This window comes from Gorilla gorilla, chromosome 15, assembly GCF_029281585.2.
Source record: "Gorilla gorilla gorilla isolate KB3781 chromosome 15, NHGRI_mGorGor1-v2.1_pri, whole genome shotgun sequence".
Lineage (NCBI taxonomy): Eukaryota > Metazoa > Chordata > Mammalia > Primates > Hominidae > Gorilla > Gorilla gorilla.
In genome coordinates this window covers 81,471,431-81,495,200 of record NC_073239.2, presented here as the reverse complement: position 1 = coordinate 81,495,200, position 23,770 = coordinate 81,471,431, and the positions used below count along the sequence as shown (strand labels likewise).

The window sequence follows — 23,770 nt, the reverse complement described above, 5'->3', positions numbered from 1 at the left end:
GGAGCCTGGTTGACAGAGCAATACCCTACCTCAAAAAACAAACAAACAAAAAAACCATGTCAACATATTCTAGTTAAAAATTTGTTATAACAGAGTGCATTATAATCTAATTCTCCACTTTAAAAAAAAAGGCCAACCAGGGTTAGCTGATAGTCCAGGAGTTGACGTGGGTAATAAAGGATGAGAGGGTGAAGACAGAGTGCATGTTTAAAAAGATGCCCCAATACCAATAGGCTGGAATTGATGTTCCTCTGCCCTGGATATTGAATCTGGGAAAGGTGTCCAGTTTTTCTGTGAAGCTGAATGCCAAAAGGAGGATGTTGAAGTCTGAGGACAAACCTGTGGCCTGGCAAATTTAGTCCAGTTGTTTTAGGTGACTAAACTCTATACCCTTACAGGACTTTTAAAATGATAATATTATATAATCAACAGCTCTGTATTCCATCTAGTGAATTGGTTTTATTAGTGATTCTTTATCTTCACTGCCTACCAGATAACATCCAACTCACTCCCTAGCTGGATGTCCAGGACTCAGCTGACCTTTCAGGCCTGACCTTCTCTGGCTGCCTGCTGCAGACACCATGCTCTTGGCATTCCACAGTCACAGGGTCCACTTTCCCATCTCTGTGCCTTTGCAAGCACTCTTCCTCTGACTGCAAGTTCCCTTTCAGTACCACTGAATCCCTCCAAAGCTAAGTTCAAATCAGAACTCTCCTGCTGCCCTCAGAACTGACTGCTCCATGGCTCTGTCCTCTTGAGGCACTTTGTGTGTTTATCACTTCTGTGGCCAATAACATAGTTAATATTATATTGTGATGGTGTATTTTATTTATCTTCTCTGCTACATAGACCTGGAGGATATTGTCTTTGTCTTCATCTTTTTTTTCTATATAACCTAGTATACGGCTCTGGATGGAATAGGGGCTTAATATATATTTGTTGTTAAATGAATAAATGAAAGAATGAATGTTAAAAGGCTTCTAAATGAATCTGATATACTTTATATCCCAAGGCCAGTAATAACAATAATAATATAGTCATAGAAAGAGATTAAAGTTAAAAAGTCTTAATGTGCCTTTTTTGATTATGAAGTTCTGTTTTCACATGTACCAAAGAAGACATTTCATAAGGCAAAAATGAACTTAGAAATGAATAAACAAGGCCGGGTGCAGTGGCTCACACCTGTAACCCCAGCACTTTGGGAGGCCAAGGTAGGTGGAACGTTTGAGGTCAGGAGTTGGAGACCAGCCTGGCCAACATCGTGAAACCCGATCTCTACTAAAAATACAAAAAAATTAGCTGGGCGTGGTGGCGCACGCCTGTAATCACAGCTACTCAGGCTAAAGCAGGAAAATTGCTTGACCAAGGTGGAGGCTGCAGTGAGCCGAGATCACATCACTGCTCTCCAGCCTGGGCTATAGAGTAAGACTCTGTCTCAAAAAAATAAATAAATAAAATCGAGAAATGAATAAACAGCATGGTTCTTCACTAGTAAACTAGAGCACTGACTAAATGTTCTAATACATTACTCTTAGTAGTCACATAGAGCTCAAATAAATACATAAACAAAGCAAACTACTAAAAATAGGAAAATGAGCTTTTCAAGAGCTTTCAGGAATTCTTTGTCTGCTGTTCAACTTTTAACCAGATAATTTGAAAAATTTTAAAAGCTTAATAATAATAACGAATAACCATCTTCTATAAAGTCAAAGTAGTTTACTTGAGATATGGAATGTACCAGGTTACTTAGGGCATGATGTATGAGAGGACAGTGTTTTCATGACCAAGTCCAGTGTATCCTGAATCCTCATGTTATTTTTTTCCATCAAGGAAGGATGTCTCCCAAATGATTTTGTGTTTTCTTCTGGATCAAGGGGGTGAAGCGTATGTGGGTTGAATAGACATCGAGGCTCCCCCAAGATGCCAACTCTGTGAAAAGAATTATTGGGATAGCTGAAGTGATGAGGCCAAAGACTGACGTGCAGGGTTGCGACTGTGATTGTGGTTGCGTGTATGTATGTGCGTGTGTATGTACACTAAAGCTAAGATATACTCTATCTCTCTTTTTAAAAACTTTCCCTGTTTCCATGAACTACCACTGTAGTCTTATATATGAGTCCAAAAGTAAATCCTTAGCAAGATTTTGTACTAGCGCTTCCCACATTTCTCAAAGGTGATTCTACTAATAGAAAAACCTCAGCCTTAAAAAAATTCAGTTACAGGCTGGGCGCGGTGGCTCACACCTGTAATCTCAGCACTTTGGGAGGCCGAGGCGGGCAGATCACCTGAGGCTGGGAGTTTGAGACCAGCCTGACCAACATGGAGAAACCCCATCTCTACTAAAAATACAAAACTAGCCGGGCGTGGTGGCTCATGCCTATAATCCCAGCTACTCAGGAGGCTGAGGCAGGAGAATCACTTGAACTCGGGAGGCAGAGGTTGAAGTGAGCCAAGATTGTGCCATTGCCCTCCAGCCTGGGCAACAAGAGAGGGACTCCGTCTCAAAAAAAAAAAAAAAAAAAAAAAATCAGTTACTCACTCCTCCAAACTAGAACTATTTGGAGTCTAGCACCACTTTCTAGCAATTGCTTTTCTGGTCTAGATGGGTGTACCTCAAGATTCTCTAGAAAGGAAACTAGGAGGGGAGCAGGGCAGAAGTAAGAAAATGGGGGCTGTCATCATGGCTTGATTCCCTGGCAGAGGCATGGTGCCTGGGCCCCTGCCCCTTCCAGCCCCACCTGGGATGCCACCTCAAGGCACTCATGCTTCTCTTGCCAAGCCACTTACACTGGCATAGGCACAGAGTCCAGAGTTCCCACATGCTTTTGCATCTCGGCTGGGTATCTGACGTCTCCTTGATGATACTTTTTCTCAAAGACGTTTTGAGCTTTTTCTCTGAGAGATGGCAGCAGAGTAGACATGACTGGAGAACGCATGTTGATGGCTTTTTTAATTGCTGGGCGTTTTGCCATCATTCTCCTGTCGGGGAGGAAGGTGACATTTAGGTCATATCACCCTGTTTTCTAGAAATGTTCTTGAGGCCAGGTGCAGTGGCTCATGCCTGTAATCCCAACCCTTTGGGAGATCAAGGCAAGAGGATCACTTGAGCCCAGGAGTTCAAGACCAGCCTGGGCAACATAGCAAGACCCCCGTCTCTACAAAAAATTTTAAAAAGTAGCCAGGCAAGACAGCATGCCTGCAGTCCTAGCTACAGGAGGATCACTTGAGCCTGGGAGGTTGAGGCTGCAGTGAGCTGTGATCATGCCACTGCCTTCCAGCCTAGGTGACGGAATGAGATCCTGTCTGAAAAAAAAAAGAGGAGGCTGGGCATGGTGGCTCACACCTGTAATCCCAGCACTTTGGGAGGCTGAGGCGTGTGAATCAGCTGAGGTTAGGAGTTCGAGATCAGCTTGACCAACATGGTGAAACTCCGTCTCTACTAAAAATACAAAAAATCAGCCAGGCGTGGTGGCGCATGTCTGTAATCCTAGCTACTTGGGAGGCTGAAACAGGAGAATTGCTTGAACCCAGGAGTCGGACGTTGCAGTGAGCCAAGCTTGTGCCACTGCACTCCAGCCTCAGCAATAGAGAAAGACTCTGTCTCAAAAAAAAAAAAAAAAAGAAGAGGAGAAAAAAGAAAAGAAAAGAAAGGAAAGGAAGAAAAGAAATACCCCTGAGCATAGGAAAGTCAAAAGGTCATACCTGAACTGAACAAAAGTCATGCGTTTCTTTTCCCCTCCTGATTCCTCATCTTCACGCCTCCTGCGAGGAATGTTGAACATATTGGTACGAAAGAGTCTCCCTACTTCTTCTTCAATCTCTGTCAAGTGTTGACGTCGGAAGACAATCCAAGCCACATATGTACAGAAAGTGTAAAAGGACTACAACAAAAAATAGACAAGAATCACAATCCTTAGCTGTGAAATGGAAAACTCTCACCTGTCTGTATAACACAGCTAAGCAGACACAAACCCAGATGACCCAATTTCCCAATATTCCTGAAACAATGAAAAATTATACACATACTCACTTTTGCATGAGGAAAATCAGACCAACAATTTAAGGTATAGCATATAGCTTGTTAGCACCGTTTTTTAGAAAGGATATTCACTAAAAATAAGTGCCTGACAAATGGCCATTGGTTGTTGGTATACATTGTTTCATATCAAAAAGCACCAAAACATAAGTGACTCACCTCAAAGAACTTCCAGTCTTTCTGTGTATCTGATATTTTCTCCCTGTAATATAACAAGTCACAACTATAGGTTGAGAGGGAAGTTCAGTCTTTCAGGGTACTAGTCCTTATCTTTCTCTAAAGTTAGGGTCATTATCTTGGCCCCAAGATTATTTTCAGCTACACAAATGCTATCAAAAGGCATTGATAAAGAGTCTCAATACTTTCTTATTCAACCTCCTACATTACCCAGATGAAAACTCCTAGAATGGTAAAAAGTTAATCAATATAAATTTGGGGTAAACAAACCAGTGAGGAAATGTATTCTTCCAAAGGCTTCTGGTAATTTGAGTGTTGGGGAGGTAAGGAGAGTGGAAAGGTGGTAAAGAGGAAGCAGAGAACTAGAGGGTAAGTCTGCAATAAAGAAAAGGAAAAGAATTAGCAAACAATAGTTATGGCTATTGGGTACAAAAAGAAACAGAAACAAAATCCACAAAGATCTATGCCAAAACAACCAATAGACTGAGAACAGCAGTGTGCTCCTCCTTCTGATGGACATGGGCAAACCTGAGTCTTCTCTCTTCCCAGGAGTCCTTGCAACACAAATTCAATGTTAAGAATACTATACTTGGCCAGATGCAGTGGCTTACGCCTGTAATCTCAGCACTTTGGGAGGCCAAGGTGCGTGGATCACTTGAGGCCAGGAGTTTCAGACCAGCCTGGCCAACATGGTGACGCCTCGTCTCTACTAAAAATACAAAAATTAGCTGGGTGTGGTGGCGGGCGCCTCTAATCCCAGCTACTCGGGAGGCTGAGGCAGGAGAATTGCTTGAACCCGGGAGGTAGAAGTTGCAGTAAGCCGAGATTGTGCCACTGCACTCCAGCCTGGGCAACAGAGCAAGACTCCATCTCAAAAAGAAAAAAAAACAATACTATACTGGCATGGGCGCAATTAGTGAACATGGCCTCCCCTCCTAACAATTCTGATTCTGACTCCCAGCCTTAGGAAACCAGGCCTGGTCTGGGGAGCCCTTGAGAGTTGACTGAGGGGGTTATGCACCTGCAGTCACTTGATCAGTCACAGCGGCCAAGGCCAGATCCTGGACACTTCAAGGCTGATCCTGGTTTTGCTTCTTTTTTAAGACAGAGCTGGAGTGCAGTAGTGTGATCATAGCTCACTACAGCCTTGACCTTCTGGGCTCAAGCAATCCTCCCACCTCCCAATCCTCCCACCAGACTGTAGGAGTTCAGGATGGTTCTGGAGAGCCTGGTACCCACCTCAGCCTCACAAGAAGCTGGGACCACAAGTATACACCACCACACTGGCTAATTTTTTTTTTTTTTTTTGAGACAGGGTCTCACTCTGTCACCCAGGCTGGAGCACAGTAGCATGATCATGGCTCACGGCAGCCCTGACCTCCCCAGGCTTAGGTGATCCTCCCACCTCAGCCTCCCAAGTAGCTGGGACTACAGGCACACACCACCATGACCAGCTAATTTTTGTATTTTTTGTAGAGATGGGGTTTCACCATGTTGGCCAGGCTGGTCTCGAACTCCTGAGCTCAAGCTATCCACCCACCTCACCCTCCCAAAGTGCTGGGATGACAGGCGTGAGCCAAGGTGCCCGGCCTGCTTCTGCTTTTGTTGGGGCCTTCCTTGGAGGAACTGTGACTCTGAGGATTGGCCTTGGTACCAGGCTCTCCAGAACCATCCTGAACTCCCACAGTCTGGGAAAGATGACCCAAACCTCACAGGACCTTCGGCCTTCTCACAGGGACTTCCTGGTCTGAATGGGCCCAAACTAGCCCTCCACTTGGGGGATGAGGCTGAAGAGGTGGTTACTGGGGCCTGCCCCTCCCCTCCTACAGACTCTCTTCGTTATATATTGGTTTCTTCATGTGCAAGTCTTCAATAAAGAACTATGGCAATAGCAATTAGAGTGAACATGGACTAAGTATGGACTCTGTGCCGGGTACTGCACTAAGCCCTTTACATGTATGATCCTATCTAGTCTTCATAACATCCCGCACCACGCTAAGCCCTTTACATGTATTATCATATCTGGTCTTCATAACATCCCTATGGTAGAGTCAACATTATTATTCCCACTTCTCAACTGAGGAAACTAAAGTTGAGACTTAAGTCCAAAGACACATATCTAATTAGGGACAGATCCTGTACTAAAACTCAGGCCTGTCAGATACCCACGTCTGTCCTCATAACTGGACTGTGAGGAGAATAAGCTTTTTTCTTTAAAATAGTTTGCAGATAAACATACTGAACAACAGAGCTCAGCGGAAACTTTTCAGAGCAAGCCTCAGCATTTCTTCTCTGTGCCACCTGAGGCCTCCACCTGAGGGGTGTGCTGATGTGAAATTTCCGCCCTTTCAAAGCTCCTCTTCCATAACTAACTGTAAATTTTCTGCCAGCCGAAACCAGAGACCATGAACACCTGCCAAGCTGAAGCAAGAAAACTAGCCAAAGTCTGTTTTGGGAATAAAGTCAGCTTGTATTCTGGGAGATCTAGAGCAGAGCTCACATCAGCACAAGGCAAACCAGCACCATCTCAGCATGGTTTTGAAATGAGAGTGATTGCCCAGGAAACACACTTTCTTTCCTTTTCTTTCTGGGTTCTTTTTTTAGACATTAGAAGAGAAGGTAAGGCTGGGCACAGTGGCTCACGCCTGTAATCCCAGCACTTTGGGATGCTAAGGCAGGCGGATCACCTGAGGTCAGGAGTTCGAGACCAGCCTGGCCAACATGGCGAAACACCATCTCTACTAAAAATACAAAAATTAGCCGGGCGTGGTGGCAGGTGCCTGTAATCCCAGCTACTCGGGAGGCTGAGTCAGGGAGAATTGCTTGAACCCAGGAGGCGGAGGTTGCAGTGAGCCAAGATCACGTCACTGCACTCCAGCCTGGGCGACAGAGCAAGATTCCATCTCAAAAAAAAAAAAAAAAAAAGAGGAGGTAACATGAACCTCTTTCCACTTTCCCTCAAGTTGCCATACACACTGGAACTCTTTCTTTTTTTTTTTTTTTTTTTTTTTTTGAGATGGAGTTTCACTCTTGTCTAGGCTGGAATGCAATGGCACGATCTTGGCTCACCGCAACCTCTGCCTCCCGGGTTCAAACGATTCTCCTGCCTCAGCCTCCCGAGTAGCTGGGATTACAGACATGCGCAACCACGCCTGGCTAATTTTGTATTTTTAGTAGAGATGGGGTTTCTCCGTGTTGGTCATGGCTGTCTCAAACTCCTGACCTCAGGTGATCCGCCTGTCTCGGCCTCCTAAAGTGCTGGGGTTACAGGCGTGAGCCACAGCGCCCGGCCTAACTCTTTCTCTCTTAATGCCCAAAGCAAACTGATGTAACCCATACTGCAAAAATTAAGTACAGAATGTCGTGGGTTTCTTCTTGCCATTCTGATTTAGCCCTGCATATGAAATAGAAATGCATCCAGGAAATGGGTGCATACAGTGAATACATTTGGGGACTTCATAGTTAAAAGCTCTACAAATTTACTTCTGGCTGGTATATTTTGAGTCGTTTTCCTGTCTATTTTGGTATTTTATAATTTTTATATTAAGTACATATACTTAAAATAAATTGATTATAAATTTAAAAATTTATTGATTATAAAATAACAAAATTGGCCTGGCATGGTGGCTCACACCTGTAATTCTAGCGCTTTGGAAGGCCAAGGCAGGCAGATCGCTTGAGCTCAGGAGTTCAAGACCAGCCTGGGCAAGATGGCAAAACGCGATCTCTACAAAAATACAAAAAAAAAAGAAAAAAAAGAAAAAAATAGCTGGGAGTGGTGGCACACGCCTTGTAGTCCCAGCTACTTATGGGGCCAGGTGGGAGGATCGCTTGAGAACAGGAAGTTGAGGCTGCAGTGAGCCAAGATAGTGCCACTGCACTCTAGCCTGGGTGGCAAAGTGAGACCCTATCTCAAAAAAAATAAAAATAAATTAAATTAAATTTTAAAAAATTAAAATAACAAAATTTAAGCCTCCCAGAATCGTCTGCAAATAGAAATGGGGTTTAAACAATACAATCCGTGGAAATATAATGCAAGCCATAAATGTAATTTTAAATTTTCTAGTAGCCACAGTGAAGAGAAACAAGTGAAGCTAATTTTAATAATATATTTTATCCAAACCCCCCAAAATATTATCATTTCAATATAGAAGCAATATTTCTAAAGTATTGAGATGTTTTATTCATATTTAGACTTTCTGTGTACACTGCTTATTTTTCACTTATAGTATGTTTCAATTTGGACTATCTACATTTCAAAGTGCTCAACAGCCGCGTGTGGCAAGTGGCCACCATGCTGGTCAGCACAGACACCATGCATACCATGTTTGAGGACACAACCCAAAGGAAAGAGGGGAAAGCCAGCCTGGTAGTAAATCTAGAGAATTTTAGTGGCCTGTTATGATGCTCTCTTATTCCTTCTTGCTACCTTAGACTCTTGGCTCCAAATCAAAATGAGGAAAGTATATTTTATGATTTGTCATTCCTAAAGGGAAACAAAGTCTAGACCCAGGGTTCTGGGCTAGGGAGAAAAAAAAGTTGTGCTCCCCCACTTGCCCCCTGCTGCTCTAGGTGAAATCAGGTTTAAAAGAAGGTCAAGGCCTGCTCTATACAAGAGTGTCAAAGGGATGTATTTTAGGGGAGGGGAAAGAGGCTTTGGTGCATGTGACTGGGGGTAAGGGTAGAGGAATACGCCTTAGGGATAATTTACACACCTGAGTTTCAAAAAGACTCCCTTTTTCCCCGTCAGCCCCACAGCTAGCCTCTCTGGTTGCCCATCAAGTGACAGCTGCACTGAGAACAGTGGAAGAAGGTATAAATACTAGTGTAGAGGTGGGGGTGGAGCCAGCATTGGCCATCACCAAAGAGATATAACTATGGCATGTGCCTGCCACCAAGGAGGTTTTCATATCTAACTTGGAAAACACAGAGAACTTTTACTGAACATGTTCATCAAAATTCTGCCAAAGCTTTCGGGATGTCAGGGTTCCTCAGACATTTAAAGGCACATCCTTCTACTTCTCAAGAGACATGAGAAGCACTAAAAGCACTAAATTAACAGCACCCAAACTGCTGGTTCTACTAAAATCTTTAATCATAGAGGTACACAGCATAATGTGTTGTAGTCAAATATTAAGTGTGCACATGAGACAAAACAGGGACCACCCCCCCCACACTTAGGGACCTGCCACCCCACCCCCACCCCCAAACATGGATATAAAGGAAAGCCTTGAGTTCCTGTAAGGGAAATTCCAGGCACCTAGCTAGCCCTGAGAAGTAAATGAGCAACTTGATAAGAAGATAACAGTAGCTTAAAAGACAGCCAAGGAAGTTAGAGTCACAAGATGTTTGGTTCCCTACATAAAGTAAAAATGACATTTTAACATATGTCCCTGCGTTGTTTTTCAGAAACTCAGACCCCCACCAAATGGGTCCACTGGCATGTAGACCTCAGATAAAGGGGAGACTGAGGACTGAACTCTAACTGCATTCATTGTTCTAAAGTTCTTCCTGAGAGGCCTACAAGTCATGTACACGAGCCAGACCTAACACATCTTTCTGCAGACCCCAAGTTTTTTAAACAAAGCTGCTCTACCTTAACCAAATCAGAAAATCTTGGAATCTGCTTATGACCTGTAAGGCCCCGCTTCAAAATATCCTGCCTTTTTAGTCCAAACCAATATATAACCTCTATGTATTGATTTACAACTTTGCCTGTAACTTCTGCTTTCCTGAAATGTACTCCTGCCTTTAAAAACCCTTGCTTACAAGCCATCAGAGAGGTCAGGTCTTAAGCGAGAGCTGCCTGATTCTACTTGCTTGGCAACCTGCAAATAAATACCCTCCTTTCTCCTGATATTACAAACCACGGTGTGGATGTTTCACCTGACTGCATCAGGCAAGCGGACCCCAGTTCACTTCGGTAACACATATATGAAAGAGAAAAGTCAGAAAATACACATGAAAATATTAGCTTACTGAAATCGGAAAGAAGTGGAATGTTAAAATGAGTTAATCACTTATAACCGGCAAAAACATTGTCCTCATCTTCTCCTGCATAAAAGCCACCAAAAGAACAATATAAATTTCTGAATCATGGCAAAAACCTGTTCCAGTCTGTCTTTTATGTCCTTTGTTCAGCGTTTGACCTGTATGGAATTTGTTACGTGGGTGGTGAGATCTGCGCTCATTCTTCTATAAACTGCTATCCAGCAGGCAGAGGAAACATGGGGTATGTCGCATACAGTGGAAAAATGACCAGCACCATCTGGAAATGAGCTAGTGGTAACCAGAGGCCATCATCTACTTTCAAACATATGTGTTCCTTTAAAGGTTTGTAAAAATTGCCTTGGAAAAAGTATAATTACTTCAGTGGAGGCTCTATGCCTTGAACTAAAAAATATTATAAATTCTCTAATTATGGTATAATTGTTTATAGTTTGCTTTTTATCCCAACATTGGTTTGCAATGTATATGTGTTTTTAAAGATTAAACATTAAGTATGAGAAATTTAAAAAAATTTTTTTTGAGGCAGGCTGTTGTTCTGTCACCAGGTTGGAGTGCGGTAGCACAATCATGACACATTGCAGCCTCAACCTCCCTGGCTCAAGCAGTTCTCCCACCTCAGCCTCCCAGGTGGCTGGAACTACAGGCATGCACCACCATGCCCAGCTAATTCTTTAATTTTTTTCTGGAGAGAGGCTCTCACTGTGTTGCCCGGGCTGGTCTCGAACTCCTGGGCTCAAGTGACTTTCCTGCCTCAGTCTCCCAAAGTGCTGGGATTACAGGCGTGAGCCACTGTGCCTGGCCAAAATCATTTCTTGAGAGCATGTTTTTGTTTTTTTTTTTTTGTTTTTTGAGACGGAGTCTCGCTCTTGTCGCCCAGGCTGGAGTGCAGTGGCGCGATCTCAGCTCACTGCAAGCTGCGCCTCCCAGGTTCACGCTATTCTCCTGCCTCAGCTTCCCTAGTAGCTGGGACTACAGGCGCCCGCCACCACGCCCGGCCCAAGAGCAGGTTTTTTAACCTTAAATCCTAGTTTTCTAACTAGAAGTGACACTTTAAAGACAAAAGAAATTAGTGTCAATATTAATAGTGATGTTATAAATGATTGAGTAGGAAACTGTAAAGATGACTGTAATTTTATCATAATGCTTTTCCTAAAAACTTTGTCAAGAGAAAACACTACTTCTTTCTAAACAATGAAGTCTATAGCAAGCTGAACCTCCACCAACAGCCCTAAACACCTGTAAAAGCTTCCTGTTTTTGGATCACAGGAAGGTATTTTTGATGCTGAAACATCCCCAACTTTTAAGTATCTCTATATTAAATCTACTACTATACTTCACTCATCAGAGAGATTAAATGCAATAATTCCATTAGTTTATATATGCTCTTGTCCTTTTGGGTTTCTTTTTTCTTTTAATTTTTATTTTAGGTTTGGGGGTACATGTGAAGGTTTGTTAAATAGATAAACACGAGTCACGGGGGTTTGTTGTACGTATTATCACATCGCTCAGGTATTAAGCTCGGTAGACAATACTTATCTTTTCTGCTCCTCTCCCTCCTCCTACCATTCCCACCTCAAGTGGACCCCAGTGTCTGTTGCTTCTTTCTTTGTGTTCATAAGTTCTTATCATTTAGCTCCGACTTATAAATAAATGAGAACATGCAGTATTTCGTTTTCTGCTCCTGTGCTAGTTTGCTAAGGATAATAGACTCCAGCTCTATCCATGTTCCCACAGAAGGCATGATCTCATTCTTTTTTATAGCTGCAGAGTATTCCAAGGTGTAAACGTACCACCTTTTCTTTGTCCAGTGTGTCACTGTTAGGCATTTAGGTTGATTCCATGTCTTTGCTATTGTGAACAGTGCTGCAATGAACATTTGCATGCATGTGTCTTTATGACAGAATGCTTCACATTCCTCTGGGTATATACCCAGTAATGGGAATGCTGGGTTGAATGGTAGTTCTGCTTTTAGCTCTTTGAGGAATCACCATACTGCTTTCCACAATGGTTGAACTAATTTACATCCCACCAACAGTGTATAAGCATTCCCTTTTCTCTGCAACCTAGCCAGCATCTGTTATTTTTTGACTTTTTAATAATGGCCATTCTGACTGATGTGAAATAGTATCTCATTGTGGTTTTTATTTTTTACTGTAACCCACAGAAAGAAATATATTTAATAGAGTCCCCAGTACACACTGAAACAAGTCTCCTAAAACAATACTTACTTTTACTTTTTATGATGTACTCTGATTTTTAAAGTTCTAGTCTACTCTCTTCAAGACTTACTAAATTGATTTCAAGATCCATTAATGTGTTGTACTCTGAAAAACACTGGTTTAGGAGCATTACTGTAAGAAAGAACAACAGGCTGTAGAAAGCTGAATGCATAAAAGATGAGGACTGACTGTACTTTTAAAAGACACAAAAAGTGCCAAGCACGGTGGCACATACCTGTAATTCCAGCACTTCGGGAGGCCGAGGCAGGTGGATCACCTGAGGTCAGGAATTCAAGACCAGCCTGACTAACATGGTGAAACCCCATCTCTACTAAATACAAAAAATTAGCCAGGCGTGGTAGCAGAGGTTGTGGTGAGCCAAGATCGCGCCATTGCACTCCAGCCTGGGCAACAAGAGTGAAACTCCATCTCAAAAAAAAAAAAAAAAAAAAAGGCCAGGCGCAGTGGTTCACGCCTGTAATCCCAGCACTTTGGGAGGCCAAGGCAGGTGGATCACAAGGTCAGGAGATCGAGACCATCCTGGCTAACATGGTGAAACCCCGTCTCTACTGAAAATACAAAAAATTAGCCGGGCGTGGTGGCAGGCGCCTGTAGTCCCAGCTACTTGGGAGGCTGAGGCAGGAGAACAGCGTGAACCCGGAAGGCAGAGTTTGCAGTGAGCCAAGATCGCACCACTGCACTCCAGCCTGGGTGACAGAGTGAGATTCCATCTCAAAAAAAAAAAAGTAATCATGGCAGCAAAGCTTAAAAATGCTATGATGTTGGATATGTTATCAGAAGCAGACACCAAGACAGGACTAGACATGAGATTTATTGGAGAAAGACAAGATTTATTGGAGAAAATTATGGTGACAGAAAATGAGGAGAGAACTGGAGAAGGCAAGGAGTGCCGTCACACCTCAATGCATGTCTGACCCTGTGAGAGAGGAAAGGCAGGAGGGTCTGGGTAGGAAGGAACTCAGACAGAGGCACAGCTCTAGGAAAGTTTTGACCAGGCCATAGGGGAGTCCTCAAGCTGACGCTTTCAGTCAGAGAAGTCCCGCAACTGTGGGGAATGGGCTTGCTGCACCCAGACACTGGCAGGAGGCAGCCTGTGGGAGGCATGGTGCAATGAGCTGAATGTTTGTGTTCCCCCAAAATTCATATGTTGAAATACTAACTCCCAGTGTGATGGTCTCAGGATGTGAGGCCTTTGGAAGTAATTAAGTCACGGACATAGAGCCCGTATGTATTGTGTGAATTAGTGTTCTAGAAAAGAGACCCCAGAAAGCTCTGTCATCCTCTTTCTGCCATGGTGAGGATACAATGAGAAGCTGGCAGTCTGCAACCTAGAAGAGGGCCCTCACCAGAGCCTGACCATGCTGGTATACTGATCTTAGACCTGCAGCCTGTAGAACTCTGAGAAATACATTTCTGTTGTTTATAAGCCACCCTGTCTATGGTACTTGGCTATAGCAACCCAAACAGGCTAAAACATGTGGCCTCAGTGCAGACCTGGTGGTGGATTCAGGTGCAACAGCTGGGGCCACTGCTCAGTTACGCTCCCTGAGTGCCACATTTTCATCGTCCCATGCTGGAAAGCAGAACCAAACTTGTCAACTCCATAACAGAACTGCAGCAACAAAAACTTGAAAGCTGCAGAACGGATGTAGTAGAATAAAGAATGGGTGTTGTCAGGAATACACATTAAGAGTGTATTCCCAAATCATGAAAAATCACACACACGGTGAATCGAATCACAGAGATGCTCGGCCTCGGAAGTGGATCGAGGACATCCACCACTATAGAAACAGGGGTGCAAGAGAAGAGAAATGGCCGACAACGCCAAGATACAACCAAAAAAACAAAGAAAGTGAGCCTGAACTGAAAGTATATCGATGCAAACATCAATAAATATCAAGTTCCATCTGAGAGAAACTTCATATGTATATCTGTTTTTTAACTTTATAAACTAATATACGATCCTTATGAATAGCCAAGAAGAAATTAGAGAACATATGCCTGTGCCTCTCAGACCCTGGGTAACTTGGAAAAAATCTACCTAACTAAAGAACGAATTAGGGCGGAGTGCCATGGCTCATGCCCGTAATCCCAGCACTTTGGGAGGCTGAGGTGGGTGGATCACCTGAGGTCAGGAGTTTGAGACCAGCCTGACCAATATGGTGAAACCCCATCTCTACTAAAAATACAAAAATTAGTCAGGCATGGTGGTGTGTGTCCGTAATCCCAGCTACTCGGGAGGCCAAGACAGGAGAATCACTTGAACCTGGGAGGCAGAGGTTGCAGTGAGCCGAGATCACACCATTGCACTCCAGCCTACGGGGACAAGAGCGAGACTTTGTCAAAAAAAAAAAAAAAAAAAAAAGATACTCAGTCAAATAAAACATCTTTAAGCTTTTTATACACCTTTAAACTATCAAAAATATTAAAGTAATAAAACCCATTGCAACCAGATATACTTACTGCTGATGGTAATACAAAATGTCTTAACCTAGGCCAGGCGCGGTGGCTCACACCTGTAATCCCAGCACTTTGGGAGATCGAGGCGGGTGGATCACGAGGTCAGGAGATCGAGACCATCCTGGCTAACATGGTGAAACCCTGTCTCTACTAAAAATACAAAAAATTAGCTGGGTGTGGTGGCGGGCGCCTGTAGTCCCAGCTACTTGGGAGGCTGAGACAGGAGAATGGCGTGAACCCAGGAGGCGGGGCTTGCAGTGAGCCAAGATCATGCCACTGCACTCCAGCCTGGGCAACAGAGCAAGACTATGTCTCAAAAAAAAAAAAAAAAAAAACCCAAAATGTCTTAACCTTTATAGAGAACAATCTAGCAGTATGTATCAAGAGCTACAAAACTGTGGCTTTCTAGGTAAATATACTGTGGAAAATAAGCCATAAGGAAATAGTCCAAATGAACAAAGAATATTCAATGCAGAAATATTATAACACACAAAAACTAAAATTATGCAAATGTACACAAAAAGAATGGTTAAGCAAATATGTATGTTACATAACAGAATCCTATTCAAAGTGGTAAGTGAAATCATATAGTCAGAATAATAAGAGAAAGTACCCAGGAAATACAGAATACAAAAATGTATATACCAACAACTGTGTAAGTATGCTCATTGACAAAGCTGGTCTTTGAAAATGTGGAGAATGTAGAAAGAGACACATCATGTACTAGGTTCTTTTCCTATGGGGGGAATAATTATTTTCCTGTGGGGGAAAAAAACTGTTCTGGCTATGACCATGACGTAGATCTGGGGCCTGTTGTGAAACTCAGAGAAGGAGATGCTGAGTTAAGGGTTGATGTTTTCGACCTTGTGATCCCAAACCTGTGATGAGACTCCTCTTTAAGTTTTAATTACAGTGGTGTAAAAATAGTTATCCTAAGGTAAAAATGATCTTCCCACAAAGAACCATCTTAGAATCCACACCTCAGCAGCTCCTACTCACAATTGTTGCTGCTGCAAAATAAGCAGTAAAAGGATAGGGAGACACCTAATCCCCCTGCACTACCGGCCGCACCAGGCCTCCTGCCCAAGGGAGCCAATTCTGGCAGCAAGAGCCCTTCCTGGTTGAGAGCAAGATTTCACTGAGAGACCATGTCATTCAATCTCAAGCAGTGGAAAGTTTTAAAAATATCTGCTGAGATTCTGAGATTTCTTCCACATGCACTTCGGTCTCTCAAAGGAGACATTACAAGGGTTTGGGACAGATTCTCACCTGAGCCCAATTACTCTGGACAACAGAAAAAGGAACATTTTCTCAAGGTAACAAAAGTCAAACGGAAGCATCTTAAGGATGTGAGTCTATGATGGAGTGATGATCTAATGAAGTGTAAGTATCTGCTTACTTTCCACAGCACATGTGATGCTTATCCGGCATGGCCAAGCCCAGCACAAGGATACAGTACTTCTGCGCCAAGTACCTCTGTGCTGCTTCTAATTCACTTAAAACCAATTCCATTTCTTTTTTCTCTACAAGGCCTCTGATGGGGAGGACAAAAAAAAGAGAATTTGGGTTAATTGTCATAAGTGCCTATATTAACTAGCAAAAAGTCAGAATTATAAACTTTTCTTCTTTTCTTTAAGACAGAGTCTTGCTCTGCTACCTAGGCTGGAGTGCAGTGGTGCGATCACAGCTCACTGCAGCCTCAACCTCCAGGGCTCAAGCAATCCTCCTGCCTCATAGGCGCATGCCACCATGCCTGGCTAATCTTTTTTTATTTTGTGTAGAGGCAGGGTCTCACTCTGTTGTCCAGGCTAATCTTGAACTCCTGGACTCAAGTGATCCTCCCCTTGGCCTCCCAAAGTGTTGGGATGGCAGGCGTGAGCCAGTGTGCCCAGCCATAAACTATTTTGAAAGAAATACAAGTGAATCAACAGACTTCACTTACCAATGAGTTTATTTTATTTAAGCAGTGGTATAGGAAAATCCTTAAAGTCCCTTCATATTTAATCATTGGAATCAGCATCTCAAGTTTATGGTGTATTTTTGCTTTTTTTTGAGACAGAGTCTCGCTGTGTCGCCCAAGTTGGAGTGCAAGTGGCATGAACTCGGCTCACTGAGACCTCCACCTCCCGGGTTCAAGGAATTCTCCTGCCTCAGCCTCCCGAGTAACTGGGATTACAGGTGCCTACCACCATGCCTGGCTAATTTTTGTATTTTTAGTAGAGACGGGGTTTCACCATGTTGGCCAGGCTGGTCTTGAACTCCCGACCTCAAGTGATCCACCCACCTTGGCCTCCCAAAGTGCTGGGATTACAGGCATGAACCACCACACCCTGCCTATTTTCGCTTTTTTAATAGATTATACTTTATGTTATGTATCCTCAATTTTATATGCAGGTAGTCCTAATTTATATAGAACAGCTCAATTAACAAATTATCTATACTGGTTGCTGAGGCGGTTAGCAGCCTACTTTCCTGCTATTTTCCTAAAACAACCGTGGAGGCTACGTACCTCAGCTTCCCCTGCGTTCCCTATGTCACTACTGAGCTTGGGGGCTCAACATGTGAACAAGGACCAACTCTCCGTTTTGAGTGTAGCTGTGTTTGCTAAGAAGGCATCTGTGGACTACTACTCTGGGAACTTTGGCATCAGTTACAATAACACTGCTTCCCTGTGAAACCAGCCGCAGTTCCAATTGAATTGCAAATGAACTTTCACAAAGACAAACTGTTCTTAGGTTACAGCATGTCTGAAGCCAAATTTTAAGTTTCTGCTATACAATACAGTAGGAAATATTGCTGATGATACATTCCAATGTACTGTTATTGAAAAGTGAGTTGTACTCTTATTGCAAAGTGAGGTGTCACTAGACACCAAATGATATTTACTCTAAACAGGGACAAATGACTGCCCCTTCTGATATAACCATTGGACTGACTCCATGAAGTCAGCAAGAACAGTTATTATTATCCTTAATACAAAGACAAACTGTATTATCCTTAATACACCCCCTTCCCCTCATGGCATGGAGGATATAACCCAAACACACCCCTCCAGATGCACCCCAGTGGCCACACCCCTGTGTCTGTTTCCTTCAGCAGCTCCACCCTCACTGGTCACCCTACTCTGCCAGAGCTGCCAGTGGCTAATATTCTTCTTTTGCTGTAGAAAACAACCAAATCAAACTACAGCCACCAAGGAATGCCTTGAAGCTTTTAGGCCAATGCTTCTCAAGTTTTAATAAACCTATGAATTATGAAAGAATCACTGGGGATACTTGCTAAAAGTGCAAATTCCCAGTGCAACCCTCTCTCCAAGATTCTGGCTCAGGAGTCTGGGTCTAGCCCAGGAAATTTAAAACAATCTTCCCAAATGATTCCAAGGCAAGTGGTCCCTAGACCCCATATGTACATATACATAAAGAACTGATGTGTTGAAATGGAAAAAAAAGGAAAAAGCTATGAAAAAAAAAATACTCAAGAGAAGCTAACCTATATACAAAACTCCAGGCAGAGGTGGCCTGTTTGCACCACATTTCTGTGTCTGGAAACCATTCCCCCATACTGTTTTCATCTAATTTTGTAAAACTGCCTTAAATACAAACCCAGTTAGTGGTTCATTTTTAAAGCACATTCTTTAAAAGTGCAAACAATAATGCTGACAAAATTCTGTTGAAACAGATGCGCTTATGCATTGCTTGTAACAGAAAATTGGCATAATCCTTTGGGGAAAAAAACTGAAAATAATTTCAAGAGCCATAGAAATTATCATAAATTTTGATCCAATATCATCGCTCCTGGAAATTTATTCTTTTAAAAAAATCATCCAAAATTAGGAGGAAACTTTTATGCATGAGGACATTCAATGCAATCATTATTTATATATCAGAAAAATTAGAAACTGCCAAAATATATAAAATAGAAGGTGATATGGTTTGGCTGTGTCCCCACCCAAATCTCATCTTAAATTGTAGCTCCCATAATTCCCATGTGTCATGGGAGGGACCCAATGGGAGGTAACTGAATCATCGTGGCGGGTCTTTCCCATGCTGTTTCATGATAGTGAATAAGTTTCGTGAGATCTGATAGTTTTATGAGGGGAGTTCCCCTGCGCATGCTTTCTTGCCTGCCACCATGTAAGACATGCTGTTGCTCCTCATTCGCCTTCCACCATGATTGTGAGTCCTCCCCAGCCATGTGGAACTGTGAGTCCATTAAGCCTATTTCCTTTATAAATTACCCAGTTGGGTATGTCTTTATTAGAAACATGAGAACAGATTAATACAGAAGGATAAAGGGAGCAGCAATACAGTCAGGTATTGTTTAAGGACTTGATGCTTATTAACGTAACTTATGAGTGAGTCTTCCATGAGATGTAACCCAAGCATCAAAATCTGTACCCTTAACCACTATAATATACTGCCTCTTAGTAGGTAAGTCAATTCACACACATTGGCTTGATGGAAAACTATGCTACCATTAAAAATTATAATTATGAAGATTATAGTAACTTGAAAGTACATATGATATTATGTTTAAAAGTACATACAGGCTGGGCACGGTGGCTCAGGCTTATAATCCCGCACTTTGGGAGGCTGAGGTGGGTGGATCACCTGAGGTCAGGAGTTCAAGGTCAGCCTGGCCAACATGGTAAAACTCTATCCCTACCAAAAATATAAAAAATTAGCCAGGCATGGTAGCACATGCCTGTAGTGTCAGCTACTCAGGAGGCTGAGGCAGGAGAATCACTTGAACCCGGGAGGCAGAGGTTACAGTGAGCCGAGATTGTGCCACTGCACTCCAGCTTGGTTGATGGAGCAAGACTCTGTTTCAAACAAACAAACAAACAGTACATACATAATTGTTCAGAAGCTAAAAATTCTAATTATGGACAGATAAACTCTGGAAAACAGTGCAGTTGATCGGTGGGAAGTGCTGGGCATGTTGTACAGTGGTTAAGGCACAAGCCTTGGAGTTAAACAGACCTGGGTTCTAATATCAGTTCCACCTAGGAACTGTAATGCCATCTCCTAGGTATGGTACGTAATCCCCAACAAACTATTTAACCTCTGTGAGCCTTAATTTCTTCACCTGTAAAATAGGGATAAGGCTTCTTCTTTTGGAAGTAGGGCTTTTAATCACCTGACATCATTTAAGTGTACCGTTGCCATCCATCTTCACCCTTTTCTGCTTTCCTCTCACGGCTGTAGGCTTTCCTCCCAAGTGCCATGCACTGGGTTAAGATACACTGTCTAATCTACTTCTGTATAATAACTCTGTGAATTAAATGCTATTACTATCCCTATGCTCTATCTTGGTATTTGAAATCAATTTTTTTCTTCTGTGCAGATACCTCAATGCAATCAATATTTAATTCTATTATAGTAAGTAAACCAACTGACCACAGGAAGCCTGAAAATAAAAAGTTGTAATTTTTATTTTTAGAATCACACCATAAACTCCATACTTTTTTTTTTTTTTTAAGGCGGAGTCTCGCTCTGTCGCCCAGGCTGGAGTGCAATGGTGCCATCTCGGCTCACTGCAACCTCTGCCTCCCAGGTTCAAGTGATTCTCTTGCCTCAGCCTCCTGAGGAGCTGGGATTACAGGAGTGTGCCACCACGGCTGGCTAATTTTTGTATTTTTAGTAGAGACGGGGTTTCACCATGTTGGTCAGGCTGGTCTCGAACTTCTGACCTCGTGATCCACCCGCCTTGGCCTCCCAAAGTGTTGGGATTACAGGCATGAGCCACCGTGCCCAGCCAAAATCCATACTTTCAAGGCTTCGATTGGTTTGTTTTTGTCAATCTGAGTAACTGATTCCTTCTAAGGAACAGTCTACCTTATACCACTGTGTTCTAGTATGTTTAGTGCATCTTCAACTAGAAAACCTGTCTTATTATCTATTCTTATCAATTAAGAAAGTAGGCCAGGCACGGTGGCTCACACCTGTAATCCTAGCACTTTGGGAGGCTGGGGCAGGCAGATCACCTGAGGTCAGGAGTTCGAGATCAGATTGGCCAACATGGTGAAACCCCATCTCTACTAAAAATATAAAAATTAGCTGGGCGTGGTTGTGGGCGCCTGTAATCCCAGCTACTCAGGAGGCTGAGGTGGGAAAATCACTTGAACCTGAGCGGTGGAGGTTGCAGTGAGCCAAGATTGCACCACTGCACCCCAGCCTGGGTGACAGAGCCAGACTCCAACTCAAAAAAAAAAGAAAAGAAAAAAGAAATTAAACAAATCTTTTTGCCAGATTAGCAATAAGCCTCAGAAGAGGAAATACCATAAAAAAATGTAATAAGCCAAAGTGCCAAAAATGTCTAATAAGTTTCATTTGGAAATAGTAAGAATCTTCAAACCTTCTAAGTCCACAGCTGGCTTTAAACCCTTTTGCTTGCTACCATAGAAACATTTCATGCTCTGGCTGCCCTGTTGTGAAATACAGTCCCAAAATAACACTGATGTTGTATATTATGATGGCTTTACAGGAACAAGAGTTTTTAAATTATTTATTTGGTTCTTTACAAAACTATCCAGATACATTTATTCTATCCATAAGATGTTTTTCCAACTGCTTGATTGTATACAGGGTTTTGCATTTTGAAAACATCCTGCAGCAACAACTTAAAATTACTCTACCCAGCATTCCTAACAGCTAAATCATTGGGTTGGTTCCACACGTACTGGGGAGGGCAGCCTGGCATGTGGAAAGTTCCATGGCTTGCAAAAGGTCACCAAGGCTGAGAGGCATTGTTCTGCTCTGTATTCTGAGTTCCCAGATTCTTGCCCTGGTGTACACCTCTGCACCACTTCTGCCTAAAGCTAAAGCATTTAAATTCTTTATAAGTAGCCTAAGAAACCTTGGATTTTTTTCCTGTGATGTGGAATGCCACTTTGGCCAAATATATTAATTTTTTTAATTCTTAGATTTTTTTAATTGGATGCTTACAAGCCCTTTAGCAAGAACTTTGTAAGCATAAAAAGCACACAAACAACAACTATATCTGCACCATTCAAGATGGTTGCCACTAGCCACATGTGGCTACTGAGAATGTGTCTAGTATGAATTGAGATATATTATAGGTATAAAATAGACACCAGACTTACTACAAAAAAGTAACACATCTCATTAATAACTTGCTAATATCAACTACTGTTGCAATGATAATATTTTTTGCATCATTGGGTTAAATAAAAGACACTATTAAAATTAATTTCACATGTATCTTATTACATTTTTAAGATATGTTTACCAGAAATTTAAAATTACATACATGGCTTTCATTATCTCATTATTGTGCAATGCTAGTCTGTATCAGTTGGAATATTTTGTTGCTGGACTACACATATAAATTATCCAGTGAGCTTTAAAAACTGACACACTCTTCCCATGTAAAATGTCTTAGTACATCTCAAAGATTTAAAAATTTCCATCATCTCTTTATCCTAGACAAAAGTTACTTTTAATACTGGCAGTGATAAAACTCTAAAGCACACTATAAAATCTTACTTACACCATATAGCTTTTGGGTTTCTTTTCCAGTGAGTTTTTTTCCAAGTAACGGGATAAGTAGTACAATAATGCCATGAGGAAATTATCAAGATTCTTATTCCTATGGGGAGATTTGAAACAACAAAAAAAGAGTCAATGCTAACCTATTTCAAATGTAAGATTTCTCATAAAAAATATATGAGCACACAACACAAGAATAAGTAGAAAACTATGTTATCATGCCTATCAAAGAACTAATTTACCACTTAAAATTATATCTACTATATATTTAAAAATTTAAGAAATCTGGTTTTTGTAAGTAAAACTTTTGGAGAGGTCAAACACTAAATTCTTATAGTTGTGCTTACTAATTAATGTTTAAAAAGTTATTATACAATATATTTCCATTGTTTAAAAAATGTAGAGAAATGTATCAAGTAAAAAGTTCTCTCCTCCTACCTCTGTCACCATCCTACTCCCTAGTGGTAACCACTATTAAGAGTTTGGTATGGGCCAGGCACAGTGGCTCATGCCTGTAATCCCAGCACTTTGGGAGGCCAAGGTGGGTGGATCACTTGATGTCAGGAGTTCGAGACCAGCCTGGCGAAACCCCATCTCTACTAAAAATTACAAAAATTAGCCGGGCGTGGTGGTGCATCCCTGTAATCCCAGCTAGTTGGGAGGCTGAGGCAGGAGAATCGCTTGAACCCGGGAGGTGGAGGTTGCAATGAGCTGAGATCGTGCCACTGCACTCCAGCCTGGGCAAAAGAGCGAGACTCCATCTCAAAAAAAGAAAAAAAAAGAGTTTGGTATGAATCCTTTCTAAACTTTCTAAAACATAGACAGTCACATGTAACATCCTCCTCCACCAACATATACACATGTACATGAATATATGCCTTCAAAATGTTTTTTGGTAATAAGTGGGGTAATACTATACATACAATTCTTTGCAACTTGCTTTTGTCACTTTTCTGTGTAGCGTAGACCTCTTTCTATGATATTATATGTAGATTTCCTTCTTTCTTTTAAAGAGCTGAATAGAATATTCTATACCTCATATTTAACTAGTTTTCTATTGTGGGTATTTGGTTTTTTTTTTTAATATTATAGACAGAAGTGAAATTGCTACCACAGAGTGTATGTGCCTCGCTCTCCAAAAAGGCTGCACTGATTTACAATGTTCTGTCATTTGTTTTTAACTAGAAGTCACTGTTTTCTTTCTAAATATTTTTCAAGACTTTTGCTGCCTTCTTTGTGGCCCCAGATGGAAATTCTTTCTCTGGCATTGCTTTACTGAACTATACCTAAAGAGCAGGATGAGGGTGAGCATTACAGATTTTCTTTTCAAGATATTA

At 42.1% G+C, this 23,770-nt stretch overlaps 1 protein-coding gene across 4 annotated transcripts in view; it reads right to left on the bottom strand.

Moving 5' to 3' along the window:
• Window positions 1–1,696: 1,696 nt before the first annotated feature.
• Window positions 1,697–23,770, bottom strand: part of PPP1R36 (protein phosphatase 1 regulatory subunit 36) — a 39,350-nt gene continuing 17,276 nt past the window's right edge. For 2 of the 4 annotated variants that reach the window (XM_004055297.3, XM_055362058.2), the window contains exons 7-12: window positions 22,435–22,533; window positions 16,322–16,456; window positions 4,196–4,238; window positions 3,703–3,881; window positions 2,788–2,979; window positions 1,697–1,929 (exon numbers count right to left, since the gene is read on the bottom strand). In XM_004055297.3, the coding sequence (XP_004055345.1) occupies window positions 1,743–1,929; window positions 2,788–2,979; window positions 3,703–3,881; window positions 4,196–4,238; window positions 16,322–16,456; window positions 22,435–22,533 (835 nt within the window). In that variant the 3' untranslated portion in view covers window positions 1,697–1,742. The remainder of the gene's footprint in view (window positions 1,930–2,787; window positions 2,980–3,702; window positions 3,882–4,195; window positions 4,239–16,321; window positions 16,457–22,434; window positions 22,534–23,770) is intronic. The other 2 variants (XM_055362060.2, XM_055362061.2) reach the window with 1 other exon arrangement.